This window comes from Lycium ferocissimum, chromosome 4, assembly GCF_029784015.1.
Source record: "Lycium ferocissimum isolate CSIRO_LF1 chromosome 4, AGI_CSIRO_Lferr_CH_V1, whole genome shotgun sequence".
Taxonomy (NCBI): Eukaryota; Viridiplantae; Streptophyta; class Magnoliopsida; order Solanales; family Solanaceae; genus Lycium; species Lycium ferocissimum.
In genome coordinates, this window is record NC_081345.1 from 42,386,976 (window position 1) to 42,406,243 (window position 19,268).

General features: G+C 35.2%; 2 protein-coding genes across 2 annotated transcripts; one reads left to right on the plus strand and one right to left on the minus strand.

Moving 5' to 3' along the window:
- The first annotated feature begins 5,431 nt into the window (after positions 1–5,431).
- Positions 5,432–7,137, plus strand: LOC132053064 (auxin-induced protein 22D-like). Its single transcript, XM_059444890.1, has 3 exons — positions 5,432–5,677; positions 5,795–5,970; positions 6,481–7,137. Exons 1-3 carry the CDS (start codon positions 5,553–5,555, stop codon positions 6,651–6,653), a joined length of 474 nt encoding a protein of 157 aa, XP_059300873.1. The 5' UTR covers positions 5,432–5,552; the 3' UTR covers positions 6,654–7,137.
- Positions 7,138–7,184: 47 nt separating this feature from the next.
- On the minus strand, positions 7,185–18,735 carry LOC132053065 (uncharacterized). Its single transcript, XM_059444891.1, has 17 exons — positions 18,313–18,735; positions 17,264–17,366; positions 16,931–17,000; positions 16,766–16,804; positions 16,274–16,391; positions 16,094–16,151; positions 10,707–10,771; positions 10,572–10,578; positions 10,417–10,477; positions 10,030–10,089; positions 9,919–9,938; positions 9,766–9,831; positions 9,205–9,372; positions 8,852–9,109; positions 8,531–8,743; positions 8,138–8,409; positions 7,185–7,869 (listed from the first exon to the last, which is right to left on the minus strand). Exons 1-17 carry the CDS (start codon positions 18,399–18,401, stop codon positions 7,737–7,739), a joined length of 1,800 nt encoding a protein of 599 aa, XP_059300874.1. The 5' UTR covers positions 18,402–18,735; the 3' UTR covers positions 7,185–7,736.
- Positions 18,736–19,268: the final 533 nt, after the last annotated feature.

The window sequence follows — 19,268 nt, forward strand, 5'->3', positions numbered from 1 at the left end:
AGTTCGTTAACACTAAGTTTTTAACAGTATAGTTCGTTAACACTAAATTACAATAATCTATATTGGATGTTTTTCAGAAATTATGAGTCGATAATAAAAGAAAGAGACATAATGGACCTTTTATTTCTTACATAATACAACTAATGTTAGACACAATATTGTCAAAGGGAAAATGAGATGAGAATGTATTCAAAGCTACAGCTATATTTTGCTGAAAATCAGCTGTTAGTAGGGACTGAGAATTCATGGCATACATTATGACACACATAAATATCGATAATATGTGGATGAATTTGGCCTGGATACGTGCGAAGATGTATACTACTCATGGACTTAAAACAACCCAATATTTTCGACATACAATGTGTGTGTATATATATATATATATATGTTGAGTTATAATTTCAAAAGTATAATAAGTTTTAGTGTTATAGTCTATAAGAACTTTAAATGTTGAAGTTCTGTACTAAATTCAAATTCTGAATCCACTTCTTCTGATACGATCTGAACATTTAAACCCTAGTTAGAAAGCAGATCGTCCTTATCTTTCGTTAGTCTTCACCTGTTACTTTCATTATTTATTGGTTTTTAAGATTCAAAGTTGTAAGAAGAAAGTTTGGTTTTCCACTTTTTAAAGTTGAGCAATTTGACGATAATGAATGAATGAGGGTCTTTTTCTAGAGAAATAATAACACTATTTTAGATGAGCTTGAGGGTTACATATGGTTGCTAAATTCATTGTCGAAAGTATAGACATGCTCAAAATCAACTTGTCCTCATTCTTGTTTATATCGTATTTATTTGTTTATTCGAAAAGTAGAATGCTTTATGAAAAAACAAGTTAGGCATATCTTTAATTCTTTAAAGTTCACCAATTTGACGAAAATGAATGAACGAATGAATCCGTCGTCTTTCTTCATCTTTTTATTTATTAGAAAAAACATTAGTTAGGCATATCTTTAATATCTTTATTTGAATTATAAATTTTCATGTTCATATAGTTTCTAAACATATTAAATTCGGAAAAAGGTCAAATATGAATGAACGAATGAATCCGTCGTAACGTTATCTTCATCTTTTTATTTTCCATTATATAGAACCACTAATGCCCACCACCGATTTCTCCGGTACAGCAATATTCTTAACTACGAAACGGAAAGCTTCGGGTCACAAAGCACTGGTTAACACAGAGAAACAAATCAACCACATCTTTATCAATTAGAAGGGAAAAAATGCAAAAATATCAAAGGAATGAAAGCTAGACAAACTAAATAATTCCTATTGAAATCACCAAAGAAGTAAAATTGACAAGAATCAAAAGGAATTTTAAGATTTTTTTTTTTTTTTAAATTCAAGAACTCTATACAAAGACTAATATGGAATTATGGATGAAATAATTAAGAGGATATATCTTGAAATACCAAATCACGTGGAAAAGAACAGATTTTGAAAATAAGAAACAGGAACATTGATGGTTCTAGCAAGACACCTATCATGATGATGACCAAAAAGAAGAAAAAACAGAGGGAAATGGTGGAAAAAAGAAGAAATGTTGAAGAATATATTCAAATTTAACAACATCTATAATTTGGGTATTGAAGATTGAAGGATTTTAGAGATGGGTTTTGAATCTTTTCGTGAGAATTTTGGTTTGGAAATTGGATTTGGGGGTTTTAGGTTTTCAAAAGTTGAATTCCTATTGAAACCACCAAATAAAGTAAGGTGGTGGGCATAATGGTGGTGTGGCAGTGGTGCCTATGGTAAAGATGACATGGAAGGGAAGGGTGTGTAAAATTGGGTTTGTTAGTGACGTGGCAAGATATCATACGTATTATTTTCATTAAAATATTAATGCCACGTGGGATGAGCGCCTCACATTAGTCAACTTTAACAATGGAGGGGTATATTTGTGCGATAACATTAAAGATATTTAGACTCAAAGATAACGATAGTACAGGGGTATATTTGGCCCTTTTCCGTATTAAATTTTATGTTTACGAACTTGAAAAATCTATGTCAAAATTTATGGTCAAAGTTTTAAAGTTTGACTCTCGTATTCCGAAAATGTTCATATAAATTGAAACGGGGAGTAAATTGCAAACAACGGCGGCTAGCAGTTTAATTAGCGCTTTAGTTAGTCCACTACATTTAAATATTACTGTTACCATATATATTTGAATGGATAGGATTATCTAATCCCATGGTTTTGAACTTTTGGATAATTATAACTAGCAAACAGTGGGCATGGGTCAAAAAAAACTAAGTTAGTTCCAATAGCAGCACGAGTTGTCTCATGTACATCGAAATTCCTTGAATTTGGACCCTAGTACAGTACTTTATCTGCTAATCACTATTTTAATTTCCCCTTTATTTAAAATTTAAATATAAAAGTAGGTGACTTGGGGAGATCAATCAAGCAAATGGAAGGAGTAAAGTTTTTGATTAGGAAAAAAAGAAAAAAGAACAGCGTTTCATCCAAAAGAGCATGGTGGGGTTGTAACGGTTTTGTTCACTGACAAGTATAAATGATTTTTAAAGTTGACCTCCGGTAACAGGTAAATCAAACTCATTATTAATATATTAAAAAAATAGATTAATAATTTGCTGTAACTACTTAAATTAAACCCACAACGTTAAATATTTTACATTCTCCAACCTACACCTAAATCTAAATGCACATTCGTTTGTTCAGGGTTCAGTTGTTTCATACCTAATAGTAGTATCTTAGATTTGATTTGTACATTTATATATGTTCGACTAATCTTACAATTTTATATTTATATTAAATTAATACTCTTCATCACAAAAAGAAGAAGAATAAGAAAAGAACAGTAGTTTAATAGCACCATACACTAGTTAATGCAAAAAAATTAAATTGGTATTTTTTTTATAAAATAAAAAATATGGTACTACTTCTTTTGTCAAAATTGGTTGGCATGACCTTTTTTGCTCGTTCAAAGAAGGTGGTATCGTTTTATATCTAAAAACCAGATTATTCCTAAATATATTTCTATTTTGTTGATACATGAGTTATTCTATAAACTACAAACTATCAAACAATTGTATGGCAGAAGTGTTATTCTGTTACTTTTATGTTTACTTTATTCATCAAATTGTTTTTTTATTTTTAAAATATTGATCCCTAAGAAGACCGTCGCTTTTGTGTGAGGAACAGTTTACTATTAAAATAAAGGCTGAACTACGCGATAGTGTCTTGAATTTGTCAGTAATTTTATTTAAGAACTCAAATTATGATCTGTTTCAATAGCATCCGAATACACGACAATATTTTTCTATTAAACACATTCGGCTCATAATTTTGAAAAACTTTTGAGTGTATTCTCAAGCGCTCATTATGTAAATAAATTAACCACTTAAAATAAATCACCTCTTTCGATTACACGCATTAGCTTCAATAAGCCGCAAAACCACGTGTGTATTTCAATTGATTCTATTATGTATGATTAAATAAGGAGACATATTTTATGTGATAAATTTATTTACGTAATGAACATTTGTGAAGTTTTTTCAAAATATGAATGAAAAATATTTAATAAAATATTTTATTGTGTGTTCATACACTTAATTGAAACACATTAATCATCATGGTACAAATTATAAATAAAATTTACATACAAATTTAAGAAACTATCAGCCTAAAATTAGATTTTAGATACAAATCAGAATTAGGCAAGTCAAATATGAATTAGGAAGAGAAAAAGACTTGGACGCCTAAATTAGAGATGGTAGGGTCTACTTTACACCTCATTAGCTGACACACTTAGGACCCAACTAACATGGGCTTTTGACCCTTGACGAGATCTCCACATGATCCAACGCTCCAGAATTAACTCGGTCAATTACCCATCCCATCAAATCTGGAACGTCCATTTTTGTGGACCAACACCTTAAATAGCTCAAGTTGTCGGTGTCTGTTCCGTGTTCCCTCAACTCAGTTCAGTGGAATCAATGCTGTCCTTCATCTGACCGACAAAGGTATTACAACCCGTGTTCCAGCAATCTATCTTCGCTTCAGGCGCGCGTGTAGTCCACACGTTTTCATATCACTTTCTACATACATTGCATTCCTTTTTTTCTGATGATTTTATGGTGAAACTGTTTGAATGATTTACTGCATGGTGGTTTGGTTGTTGGTTAAAGCTATATGAGTGTTACTTAATCTGTCCCAATTTATATTATGGTATTTGATTGGGTATTGAGTTTAAAATAAAAAGAATTTTGTTAAAATTTGTGATTTAAAATAAATTAAAGTATATAGTTGTGTGGATATAATTTTTTTATTAAGGATAAAATAAGAAGTTTAAAGTTAAATAGTTACTTACTAAATATAGAAAGATATCATTTTTTTAACTGACTAAAAAAAAAGGTCACATTAATTGAGATAGAAAGATTAGTTATATAAATACTAGTTATGCAGAATTTAGTTGGTTATGTATTATTAATTTATTTATGTATTAATTATTTCATCATCTACCTTTCATAAAACTATACATAAAAGAGTCGTCTGGTTATGGGGATTAGATCAACAAGGATATCTCATGAGTTAGGATATACAACAAAATTAGCTCCGACCTTTTATATGGGATAACTAATGTTATCATTTTAGTATACCTCATGTGATTATTATCATTTATTTCACCAACTAAACATAGAATAAAATAATCCCGTATTTTAAACCATGGTTTCAAATCATGTTTGGACATACAATTTGAATATTTTAAGTTGTATTTTCTCTTATAGACATAAAAACCCCACAAATTGTGAAAACTATCAAAACATTCTCAATTCTTATACAATCTTACCAAATGAGCAAATCGTAGTTTATCACAAAATTAGTACACTACTAGAAAGCTTTTCTAAAAAATGCAATATCAATTAATCAAACATTACTTCAATAAAATCGAAAATTTAACATGAATAGTAATGTAACTACTATTTAATATAATCTTCCCACATAAATTAAAGGTTGGTAGACATAAATAAAGGTTGGTGGAAGTTAATGAGATTGGTAAATGATTGATAGGGGTAATTATTAAAAATATTTATCAACTTATGAATTTTTTTTTTGTAAAATATTAACTTATGGGTTAAATTTTGTATTAAAAAAAGTTGAAACCAAACCATGCTTTTTTGGATGATTTGGGTTCAAATCATAATTTTAAATCAGGTTTCAAACCACGATTGAAAATTGATAGCCAAACGCTAATTTAAAACCATGATTTCAAAATTGATGGCCCAACGCTTACTTATTCTACCGACCAAACATTCCTAGGTGATTTGTGACAAGTAACAACCGCGTGGGTCGGAGGGGCGTGAAGTGTGTCATTTGCCGTGTCATGAAATTCATGCACAAAAAATAAAGTCGTCTAAGGATTGTCTCTCCTTCAATCATCCTATAAAACTTGAGTTTCATTCCCTCTTCATTCATCATTCACAACTTGCAAATTAAACAATTTCTTCATCGGATACTCAACCGTTGCCAGAAATCACAAATTTGAAGAAACAGAGAAATTTACATCAAGGAAATTACAATGGAAATGGCTGGAACAGAGCTAAGATTAGGTTTACCTGGAACAGAGTCATCACCTTCTACTAGTAAAATTACCAACAAAAGACCTTCATCAGATATGAATAATGATGATGAACCAGCACCTAAGTAAGTACTACTACTTATTCTTGAAATTAATCTCTGTTTTTTTTTTTTTTTTTGGCTTATTAAGTGACTCAATTTAATGATGTAAAAATTAACAACTTTTGTTTTGATTTATTTCAGAGCACAAGTTGTTGGCTGGCCACCTGTTCAATCTTACAGGAAAAATGTTTTACAAGCGAGCTACGTGAAAGTGAGCATGGATGGAGCAGCTTATTTAAGGAAAATTGACCTTAATATTTACAAAAGCTATCCACAATTACTCAGAGCTTTAGAGAACATGTTCAAGTGCTCCATTGGTAAGTTTAACTTTCACTACCAATTTAATTAGTAAAATCTAAGTAGAGCAGTAAAATTAGCCCATGAAAAAATGACTCGTCTAATTCAACAAGTTTGGTCATGTTAATTCACTTGAGTGGTGAAACCACAATAGAAAGTTACAAGTTTGTTAGAAATTTACCTAATATGTATAAATAATTTGTACTGGACTTAGTGAAACAAAATGGGCTATAGTTCAGAACCTGTATCTGCATATGTTTACTGCTCATTTATTAATTTAGTCTATTTTGATCTGTCCAAATTTAGTCTAATTCGCTCATTTGATGCTCGAATCTAAAGTTATTGGTTTAGAACTTATGACTATTACATAGTTCGAGTAAAAAATAGTGAATTTAGTTGATGTAATAGGACTTCTCCTAGATTTGCCTCTAATGAATTTTACAAAAGTAAGAGGAGGACTATTATTCTTATATATGATTGTTTCCAGCTGGATCAGAGTCTTATGATTATTTTTTAATTTATAAATTCAGGTGTATACTCTGAAAGAGAAGGATACAATGGATGTGATTATGTAGCAACTTATGAAGACAAAGATGGTGATTGGATGCTTGCTGGTGATGTACCTTGGGATATGTTCATTAATTCTTGCAGAAGGCTTAGAATCATGAAAGGATCTGAAGCTAAAGGTTTAGCATGCCAATAATTGAGTGACAGATTCAGAATTTAAACGCTATATGTTGTTCCTGAGTTGAAAAGAAAGAGTTTATCTAACTCTATTTATGCTTGTTTTTCTGACACATCAAGTATAAGGTTCGAGTCAAAGTACAGGATTATTAGATCTGACAAATCCGTAAACTCATTGTTTGATCCGCCACTACCCGGAGAATCCCAAGGCTAAGCTTATTGGGTTCTTCAAGAAACTGGGAAATTTATTTCTCTATGGTTTCAATTTTGTATAACAGCCCATGGGATGTATAGAGAAAGTATAGCTTGATCAGCTTTTCTTGTACAGAAAGCTTTTTATTTGTACATCTTTTCTTTTGTTTATTTTGAAGAACTGTGTATTTTCGAAGAGTATAGACATATATATGGGGGGCAAAGATACAAATTTGGTGCAATTTCAAATGTTATGCTGATTGTTAATTGCTAAATTGAATACAAGACAAGCAGCAAATTTATTTTTGCTATTTTTTTTTCTTTCTAATAATGAAGAGGAGCCTCGGCTTATTGGTTTGTGCTCCGAGCTGTTCTTTTATGTTTTCTAACAACGGCCTGATTTTAGAACAGTAGGAAAGAAAACATCTTTCAGTAAATATTTCCCTCTTTCCCTGTAACCAAAAGATTGCTTTTAGTTCAAAACGATCAATATGTAGAATCAGATCTTGAGATTCACATAGGAATAACCATTTTGAATTTTAAAGAGAAGGTTCGAAAACATATTTATTCCATTTCGGACGGAGAAATGCACTGGAAAACTAGAGTAAGAAGCAGTAAGCGACAATTACAAGTTAGAGGGGAAGTAGAAGCTCGGCATACTTGTCTTGTAATTTGTAAGAGTAAAAGATAATGAATACTAATAGAATTACAACATCTTCAACTGTTACAACAAATTTCATGACCTGTTGAGGTCTTCTGCCTATCCTTTGTACCATATGTATATGTATAAAGTACTTTTCTTTTTTCCTTTTTGCATACATATATACATAGTCTAGCTGGGATCACTTGAACCAGCAAACCCGCCCTAGATCTGCCTCCGACTTTGTAATAAAAATGAAAAGCCTCGAATTTACTCAGATCTTCGCTGATCTTTGTGATTGTTGTGCACAGGTAACGACCACCGAGGACCGTGTTTCATAGTCCTGTAACATCGCCAATAAACCACAAATATTGCAGCTATCACCCAAATGGGAATTGCCCATCTGCAGCAGCAAACAAGTGAAACTTTTAGAATGTGCTCAGTTGACGTAATCAGCTGGTAAGACACTACTCCCTCCGTTTCATTTCATATTTATATTGCAATGTTTGACCAGACACAAAGTTTTAAAAGAAGTATCCCTAGAAATTGCGGTCTTAAACGTGTCAATGACATTTCTATGGCAATACGAGCATGTCATTACGATAGAATGAGAAAGTATAAAATTAAAAAGTGCTTTCCAAGTTGCTAGAAAAAGTAAGACTTTATGTTACCTGTCCAGATCAAGAACTGAATTATACACGAGTGTTTCCCAAGTTGCTAGAAAAGAATGCCAGACTGGATTGTAGTAAAGCGACTCATCGGACCAAAACATCCTTGTATATGTTTCTAAGAGGATAAAAAGTATCCATGCACCAAGCTCCACCAGAAAGAACTTTATAACGAACCGCCCTATCACCACCATGACAAGTGAAAAAATCACCAGCCAATTAAACAGTCTCTGATTATATTCTTTGATGAATAACGATTTTGACTTCCCCAACATCTGCATATTTAAAAGATACAGACAAATATACTGTTTAGAGTAGGTTACATTACTCACTGGGTTAAGAAATATCTTTATGATAAAGAATCAAGAAAGTGCTAAAAATCAACTGCCCAAAAACCTTCATCATCCGCTGTTCATAGCTGCTTTTAGAAGGCCCGACGCATTCTCTTTCAAAACTTTGATTGCATTGGAGGAAGCCAGCATTAAATTTTGCCATTGAAGGAAGTCTGAGGGCCTGAAGTTCATCCATTTTGTCCTCGCATCTGGAATACAAAGCCTCACACAGCTTTGAGGACTGATATTCATTTGCCAACATGATATTCTTATACACCTGCAAATACATGGAAGTAAGCATAAGGGATTATTTTGGGCCTATTCTCAGTGACCATTTTTGTCATTTACTATGCGTAAAACCATGCTTGCTACTGTAAACTTTAACCTTTTCAATCTCCTCTTCCAGTTGATCGACTGATTTCCTTGCATGGCGACGACCAAAATGCTGTTCATCAAAAACTTTCATCGCTGCGTCTCTGTGCTCTTCATGAGCTTTCTGCAAAGACTTCTCTTGCATTGGTAAAACCATGTTAGCCATCTGCGCGGTATACAGTTTTAAACACCGCTCTAAAATACCCTTGTTGAAGACCTCCACCAGGGAGCCCGTAGATGGAATGTCTTCTTTATTCAAGGCGTCAAGTATCTGACACCAATTTACCATTAAAGAGAAAAGTCTCATCAGTTCTCCAAAAGCAGTTAAACTAAAACCAGGAAAGTTAACAGATAAGAGACTAACACCTGCTCAAGGAACGACACGAACTCCTTCCCATTGAGAGATTTACCCTGAACAATCTTTGGACGAGTAATAGATGCAACAACTTCTTTCAATTGTTCCCTCTTCTTGACATAATCAGGATCCAGGTCAGCATCTTTCATGTCACAAAGCTTCGTACGCTGAAGATGAGGCTGCAGAAGAGCTAAGAGTGTTGATGCATCATTCTAAGTTCTAATAGGAAAAAACAATAAAGGTTGATAATTTAGAGCGTAAAATAGGTATTTGGGCGGTTGAGTGACCTTCTAAGTGATATAGACATAGTTAAGTGACCTTTCTGTTACAAGCAAAAGAAACATGACTTTGCTAGATATTTTCGGATAGTTGAGTGACAATCTGAGTAATGGAATCCAATTATAGAGGAATCTTTTCGTGGTCAGAGTATAAGATTTGAGGATCTTTTTGTTTTGGCAATCACAATGAAGAAGAAAATATCTCAGCAAATCCAAGTCAACTATTGTCATTGCAGTAGTTGTGAATAAAAATTCAAGAAGAAAAGATTGATGCATAGCAAAGGTAAGTCATACTTGTGGTAAGCTGAAGGCTGTGCTATTGTCACCCAATACAGCTAATGAATCTCGAATCTGATTCACCTGATATAATGAATCGCAACAAGTAAAATATGCATCTATTTATGCAAGTATCTTTATAATTTGTGTAATGCAGCCTATAAAAAGTACCTTATCAATATTTTTATCACCTGCAGAACAAAAAGAGTAAACCATAATTAACTATTCAATAGATTCTAAAGTTACTCCACTATACATGCAAATAAAGATAAGCAAACTAACCGTCACTATTAGGGACTCGTCGCAAAGCTTCGTTGACCATTTCTTGCACAGATTTTCCTTCTGTTAATGATAGAACAAGCTTAGACAGATTCCAAGAGAAAGAACAGAAGACCGACAAAAGAGACCTCGGTGCTAGTCAGAATGTAAAATGAGTCATATAATATTTTGGAGGCCTTTAACTCTTGGGGCGCCTAAAGCAGAAGCTTTAGTGGCCTAACTTTTGAGCCGGCCATGTAAATCACCATACTGCAACATACAACCATATTACCTAGACATATGTTTACGACTTTAGCTAATTTCTGCAATTAGGGGTTGTATTCCATAAATACACGACATATCGCATTTACTAATGCAGTTATGATTAATGGCATCTTTTTCTATACTTACGTAGAAAATCACGCTGGATAAGCCATAGGAGTTTTGCTGGTTCGAAAGCAACGTCTTTCCCCTACACAACATCCACCCCATAAGCATGTCATTTTTCTTGCTAAGGATCTGTTTCTTCCTTTATTTCAACCCCATTATCAAAGATAAATGCTTACCTTAACTCTGGGGTCCAGGGAGAGCGATAAACATGGATGAGACAACAGAGTCAGAAAAGAATATGTGAATAACTTAGAAACAAAAAAGTCAAACATGAAACTAGAAACTTTTGAAACGACTGGTTTGAATTGGACCTTCCATAGAACTCTTCAGCAAGTTCAACTGCAAATGACAGTCGCGATATGTCAGCTTCACGGATCTAAAACATAAAACAAATGCACAAAACACCATTAAGGAAGTCGCTCTTTCTTGTAGGCCAATATGCCAGTATATAAGCTGCTGCCCATAGAGTCACAACTAAAGGAGCAAGATGGAAGGCAGAAAACTTAGTCCTGTTATTGCTTCATGACTGCCAATAAATACAAAGCTGAATGTAACAACTTACCTAGCCTAACTCCACGGATGGAGGAGTATATAAACTAGTGCTAATCTAGTTCCACATATTGAGGATTATTCAAACTAAAGAGCAGTAAAAACCAACAGTAACTATTAGAAAAATACAGTAAAAACCAGCAGTAACTGTTGGTAAAAGACAGCAGCAACTAAATGCACTGATACGCCCCCCTCAAGGTAGGCAGTGTGCAACAACGCCTAGCTTGAACATGTGGCTGGCAAAGGCTGGTTTGGTAAGGGCCTTGGTAAGAGTATCTGCTAGTTGGTCCGCAGCATGTATATGGACAACTTGAACTTGCTTGTGCTGAACTTGTTTGCGAACAAAATGGAAATCCACCGCAATGTGTTTCATGCGGCTGTGGAAAACAGGATTTGCACATAAATACGTCGCACCAACATTGTCACAATAGATAGTTGGGACGCTTTGAAGTTTAAGTTGCAGCTCTGCTAGAAGATTTGTTACCCAGTTTGTTTCCGCAAGGGCACTTGCAACTGCCCGATATTCAGCTTCAGTGGAAGAACGGGCTATCGTTCTTTGCTTTTTGGAGGACCAACTCACAGGATTTTGGCCAAGAAACAAAAGATAACCAGTAGTAGATGCTCGATCAGTGACATCTCCAGCCCAATCCGCATCAGAATACATATGTAAAGAGAGGTCATTATGGCGCATCAAACGTAAACCAAAATGAGCAGTCCCCTGAAGATACCTTAGTACCCGTTTGACTGCTTTCCAGTGAGTCTCGGAGGGAGTTTGCATAAATTGTGACAGTTTGTTTACCGAGAAACAAATGTCTGGACGAGTGAAGGACAAATATTGGAGCTTCCCGATTACCCTCCTGTATCTGGTCGCATCAGTTGGTAATCCACCACCATTGACCTTGGGTACGTCAGTAGCACTCATTGGAGTTTGAGCAGGTTTGCAATCAGCCATATTCTCCTCTCGCAATATATCTTTGATATAGTTACTTTGTGACAGAATAATACTATCTGCACTTCTAATGACTTCAACACCTAGAAAGTAGGTGAGATTCCCAAGATCTTTTACAGAAAATCGAGCAGCAAGGGAAAAAATAACCTGATTAACAACTGAAGTGTCGCTACCAGTAACAATTATGTCATCCACATATACCAGTAGGTACACAGTGGCACTATACTGATGACGGATAAAGAGCGAACTGTCAGACTCAGATTTTTTGAATCCCAACAGGAACAAATGATTCTTGAGTTCAGTATACCATGCCCTGGGAGCTTGCTTAAGACCGTAGATCGCTTTATGAAGACGACAAATATGGGTTGGACAATTCTTATCTTCAAATCCCTGAGGTTGTTCCATATAGACCTCTTCATCAAGACTTCCTTGAAGAAATGCATTATTGACATCGAGTTGACGTAGAGGCCAATCAAATTTGATTGCAATGGAGAGTATCACACGAACAGTAGTCGGTTTGACGACTGGGCTGAATGTGTCATGAAAATCAACACCCGGACGTTGGGTAAATCCCTTTGCAACCAATCTGGCTTTATAGCGATCGATCGAACCATCAGCTTTTCTCTTGATTCTGTACAACCATTTACAAGCAACAACATTTTTAGACGGATCACGCGGTACCAATTCCCACGTTTGGTTTTTACGCAGCGCATCAAACTCAGCTTTCATCGCTTTCTGCCAGTCTATATGTTTGTTAGCTTGTTTGAAGGTGGTAGGAGTGAAAGTAGGGGTGAGGTGGGCCATGTAATCAAAAATTTGTTTTGGTTTATGGATATTGTGTTGTGAGCGGGTGACAACTCGATTTTGAGGCAAAGAGGAAGGTTGTGGGTTGGGCAAGGTTGGAGCTGATGTGTGCTTTGCAGCCGTTTTAGTGGACCGACGAGAGTAAACAAATTGAATAGGAGGTTTTGGTGGTTGTGGATTGGATGTTGATGGTAGTTGAGGTGAGGAAGAGGGTACTGGAAGTAATGAATGTGCAGGGCGGGACTCATTTGAGTTTCTTGGGGTAACAGATAAGGATGGTAGAGAGGGACAAGATTGAGAATCAAGATGATCAGGAAGAGAAGAAATTGGAGGAGAAGAAGTAGGCACAGAAAGAGAAGTACCTGGAATCGCAGATTTTGTTGGACCGCGGCTGGAGGAGACAATATCATGCGTATGCCTGGTGGTATCTGCATTGGGTAGAATTATAGGGGGTGGTAAATCTGTACAAGGTGTAGGAGAAAAAATAGGAGACTTTTTGTGGTTAGGTTCAACTAGGTCTTCCCATGCCAGTGTTTTAAAATTTGAGGAAAGCTTTGAAAACATATCCTGGAAAGGAAAAACACTTTCAAAAAATTGTACATCACGTGATAAGTATAATTTTGAAGATTTCGGATCAAAACATTGATGACAATGATAAGTTGACGAAAAACCCAAATAAACACAGGGTGTTGATCTTGGCTCTAATTTGTTTTTTGAGTATGGTTTGAGCCATGGATAACACAAACACCCAAAAATTCTTAATTGGGGATAATTCGGATTTTTACCAAATAACATTTGAAAAGGTGATTTATTTTTTAAAATGGAGGTTGGCAAGCGATTTATAAGATAAACCGCATGTTGACAAGCAAAAGACCAAAGATTCGGTGGAAGCGAAGCTTCATGAAGTAAAGTTCTTGCCGTTTCAATAATATGTCGGTGACGTCTCTCGGCAAGAGCGACTCTTTGTGGGGTGTATGGAGGAGATAAAAGATGTTCAATACCCTGGGAACTTAGGTATGGATCAAGACTTCTATATTCGCCACCACCATCCGTATAGATAGAAAGAACTTTCGTAGTAAAACGGCGTTCCACTAATGCTTGAAATTTTTGGAAAAGGTCTTTAACCTCACTTTTATTTTTTAATGTATAAAGCCAAGTATATTTGGTGTATTGATCAACAAAAATGCGGTAATATAATTTTTTGTCAATCGATAGAACCGGAGAAGGACCCCATAAATCACTAAATATTATTTGAAATGGTTTGGTACTTGATAAAGTAAGATGCTTTTGAAAAGGATGGCGATGTGCCTTATTTGATGAACATGAATTACAAACTAAGAATTTTTCTCGCGAGCAAGGTAGCGAGAATTTATTCAAAACAAAATTTAAAACTCTTGCATGTGGATGACCCAATCGACGATGCCATGTGAAAATGGATGTGTTGGTGGAAGCCAAATGCACTTTAGGAGAAGTTATGGAAGGTGAAGTTGGCCACTCATAAAGACCGTCTCTACTCCGACCGTGCACCAACGGAGTCCGCGTTTCCAGGTCCTTCACAGAAAAATGAAAAGGAAAGAATTCAATAGAGGTTAAGTTATCTTGACAAAATTTAGAGACGGAGAGTAAGTTGCGTTTAATGCTAGGAGCACAGAGAGTGTTAGAGAGTTTGAAAGCATTATTTGATGCATGTAGTTGCGTTAAACCAGTGTGAGTTATTGGTATTTTGTTACCATCACCCATGGAGACCTGCTCCACGCCATTGTATTCCTGCAAGTTGTGAGGTGCGGCAGTTATGTGATGAGATGCTCCAGAGTCGAGAATCCAAGGATTTGCTGATGCTTGCATTCCTGACACATAGTTCGCTGTGGCCTCAAGATGATTGTGGGATTTGGATCGACATACACTTGCAACATGACCTGGTTTGTTGCACAATTGGCAGCGAACACCATCATAAGATTTGTTGGTGTTCGAAGATCGCCATTGATTGGGTGGATTAAAGCGATTGTTGGATCGCCATTGTTGATTGCTGCCATAGTTATTGTTGGGGCGACGATTGTTTCGATTGTTCGAGTTACCAGACTTGTTGACTGTAGCAGCAGCAGCACTAATCGGGCTAGGAGCTTTCTTTGACTCTTCATGTCTAAGGAAAAGCTCATGATCAAGAAGCTTTTCATAGAGTTCTTCGAACGTAATAGTGGAGTCACGAGCACGGATCGCAGCAGAAATCTCACGAAACTCTGGACCCAGACCACTCAGGATCTTAACAATGAGTTCAGAGTTTGTGACCGGAGCACCAGCAGTAGAGAGTTCATCAGAAATAGACCGAATATTCTGCAGATATTCAGTGACTGGTTGGGAGTCTTTTGTGAGTCTCGCAAGTCGATCGCGAAGACTGAAAATTCTGGTTTGGGACTTGTTTGCATATGCAGTGTGCAATGCATCCCAGGCTTTCTTTGCTGAATCAGCAGCAGCAACAGTAGAGGCAATCGTTGGATCAACAGACGCCATGAGTGCATTTTGAATGAGTTGGTCTTGACGAAACCAAAGAGGGAATGCAGCATTGGCACTGGTGACTGTGCCAGTTGTGATAGTGCGAGATGGGGCAGGAGTAGACCCATCTAGATGACCAAAGAGATCATGACCATGCATAAGCATAGAAAATTGCGCCTTCCAAGTTGCAAAGTTTTGGCTGCCTAGTAATTTTATTGGCAATTGGGACGCAGGATTAAATTGGATGACTGTCGCAGCGATGTTGTTATCGGCATTAACGACTCTAGAAGTGTTGGCCATTTGTGGAGGGTGGGTGGGAGAGAAGAAAAAAAAAAAATTGGATCTTACTCGTTAGAGTTTGATGAGGCTCTTGATACCATAAAGGAGCAAGATGGAAGGCAGAAAACTTAGTCCTGTTATTGCTTCATGACTGCCAATAAATACAAAGCTGAATGTAACAACTTATCTAGCCTAACTCCACGGATGGAGGAGTATATAAACTAGTGCTAATCTAGTTCCACATATTGAGGGATTATTCAAACTAAAGAGTAGTAAAAAGCAGCAGTAACTATTAGAAAAATACAGTAAAAACCAGCAGTAACTGTTGGTAAAAGACAGCAGCAACTAAATGCACTGATAACAACTTGAACCATATTAGATAAGTTAACAATGTTCAATCTATATATTAGACAAGAATATATGGAGCACGAACTGCTTTTAGTACAATCAATTCTTCTTTACTAATATCCTCATCCATCACTAAACATTATTGGATAACTAACAGCTAATTCTTTCTTCTGTTGCAATAGAACATGGAGAAGTAAAAGATATACGTTCTGAATACCAAAATATAACAGGTTTAACATTAAAACTCAAAAATAAAGAGTCATAAACAGAGTAACGAACCGTCTCAGGTAGATTATATATAAGCACGGAACTCAGAACAGTTGAAAGAGCAAAAATCCTGAACAACAAAGAATAAAAAAAACATGACTAGTCACACATTATTGTGGAAATGTTCTTTTTATTAAAAAAAAAAAAAAAAAATTATGCTAGAAATGTTATCTCTCAGGACTTCCATATTACCGGTCATCATATACATTTGACTTTCCAACACTTTCAAAACCTTCAGTGTCAAGGTAGAAAACAGAAGTTTTTACTCCATCAATGTCCAACTCTATTGGAGTACCCCAAATCCATATCCCTGGAAGAAGAGGGGAACAGAATATTACTAGGCGTTTGGCCATAGATTCCAAATATTATTCACTTTATTTGGAAGTTAAGAAGTTGGAGTTGAAGATAGAGTTGTGTTTGGTTACAATTCTTGCATCGGAAGAAGAGAGCAATTTATTTGGAATTTATGAAGATAGAGTTGGAAAACAGATTCGGAGCACTTTTCCAAATTTGGAATCCAACTCCAAGTTGGATTTGGAAATCTTATAACCAAACACTGATTTTGAAATAAAATGAACAATTATTCCGGAAAAAAAATGAATAACTCTTGTGACCAAACGGCTCCTTAAATAATGTCTACATCTCCTTAGTACAGAAAACGCTAGCAAAATCTTGCATACACACCTTTTGTCTTAGTATCACGCATATGTCCAACACCAAAACCTGCAAGCATAGAGCTCCAAAATCAGTTGCTTATGAAAATGCGCGAAAGACTTGCTCTGCTAATTAGCGGCAACCTAACAAGTAAAGCACAATTGTGAACTAAAATAGCAAGTCTTGAGGATTCACCTTCATTACAAGAAAGGGAAAGAAGCTGATTAAGGAGGAATGATTTTCCTGAACGATATGGACCAATTACCTGGTTAAATTCAAGCAAGAATGTTACAATACAGAAAAGATATAGTTGCAACAGGAAATTTAGATAGCAAGTATAGCTGTTTAACGTAAATGCATTAGCATAAACATATTGAGCCAGTTCCTAACTTATTCAATAATTCAAATCACCAAATAATGTCAAGGAGGTCAAATTTCAAAGATCTTTTGTGACATGTTAATTTTATTTTGGCAAAAAAGCTGCAGGTCGAAATAAGCTATATAATTACAGATTAATGGAAAGCTTACAGCAACAGCTGCAATGGGTGTTGTTATCCTCTCGATTGCCTCTAGTCCTTCTCTTGCAAGGCGAAGTTTTGTGTGACCAGTATCGGGCTCTACAATAGGAAACCTGTCAAATAGAACGATAGCAATATCTACAAATATCAGAATACAATAAGAAAAAAACTGAAGACAATAGACCAAGTGAAGTTTGATGAGACAAAATCAACAGTTTACAAGCCAAAAAATTCACATAATTTAATTTCTGAAATGAGTAGAATAAGCTACAAACTTTGAAGCATGTCACGCTCAACAAACATTCCTGGTTCATAATACATAGCTATTCAATAGAAAAACTAGTTGTTTTGGGGATAAATTTCAATCATGAAACTGTTTATGATATCTCAAAAAGCAACACACTTTATTTAGTTGAAATGCTGGTAACAGAAGTAAAAGCCAAACTCAAGTGTACCATACAAATGCCATGGAATGAACGAGATGGACAGTGGCGGAACAAGGAATTCAAATAAGGGAATTCAAAAAAAAAAAAAAAAAAAAAAAAAAAAGAATCTTATGCCAAAAGTGATTCAACAACTTATATATATGCTAAAAAAATACTAAGTGATTTCTTTTCAACTTATAACCTTGGTGGACAGAGTTACATGGTACATGTTGCTGGTGGGAGGTGGAAGGTACCCGTGAAATTAGTCAAGGTGCGCATAAACTGGTCCGATACCACGGTTATAAAAAAATCATTTTTACCTTATTTAGGTAGCATAATTTTTGCACCCCTCTACTCCGCCCCTGGATATGGGTACCATCTACCTTTGACTCTACCAATATTTTATGGTGGTTGAATTTTGAGAAATATACATTTCTTCTTAGTTCAAATCCACTGCCAACAAAATGGGCCTATAATATATTATACTTATAATTTTGAGAAACATATATATTTACCTCTAAGTTGGAACCCGTTGCTACAGAAAAACACTAACAGAACAATTCAAAGTGAAAGAACTAAAGTTTAGATGCATGCACTAAAAGGGTATGTAACAAAATTCAGTAAAAATGCTTACGCTTGATGAAACTTATCAATAGAAAAGGCCCCACATGCAAGAAGGCAGAAAATGAAGGAGAAAACACTGAAACGATAAGAAAGCTTCATTCTTGATTTGGGTATGACTTGTTATCTTGCAAATGCCTAAGAGTTACAAGTGGGGTTCAGGTAAAAAAGAAGCATTTTAAGGACAAAATGATGAAAAATTAAAAGAGCAATTTTTTCTTAAAATGTTTGAGAAAACAAAACGTGTGATCATAGGAAAAAGAAGCGGCCATGTCCGAGGGTGCAGGTTAAGGATCGTGGACTACTTTTTTTTTTTTTTTTTTTCTTGTTTTAGTAAAGCAAACAGCAGGCGAGTGTAAAGTAAGAGATTCTTGCCCCCAAATAAGGATGTAAGAGAGATTCAGCGACAAGAAATTAAGATTTGGGATGACTTTGCTTCTAAGTTCGACCAAGAATACTATTGCTAATATGCAGCATTATATTTATTTTCTTCAGTCATGCGAAAGGCTTCTTTGCTTACTTTTTTTGTCGTGCTTCCTCTTGAGTCGAGGGTCTTTGGGAAACAACCGGAATGAGGTTTATTACACTTTGCCATCTCCAGTGCCACTTGTGAGATTACACTAAAAGTTTGCATCACTATATTTCATCTTAAATATCCACTCGCTAATGGTTTTCTACCGTGGAAAAAATGATCTAATTTGATTGATATAGAAAAGGTCACATAGAGATGTATTTGAACATCCTAAAAGGTTCAAGGGTATGTATTAAATATTATATTTAATATTGGTGGGGGGTTTTTAAATCTTTTTCAATTTGAACAATAACTTTTTAAAGCTCATTTACAATTAGAAGTTATTGCGTTCTCTGTGAAAAAGAATTTCATTCACATGCTCGGATTGAGACATCTGATTAAGATTAAAAAAAGATTACATTTAGCATACACTTCGATAATATTTGTACAATAACTAA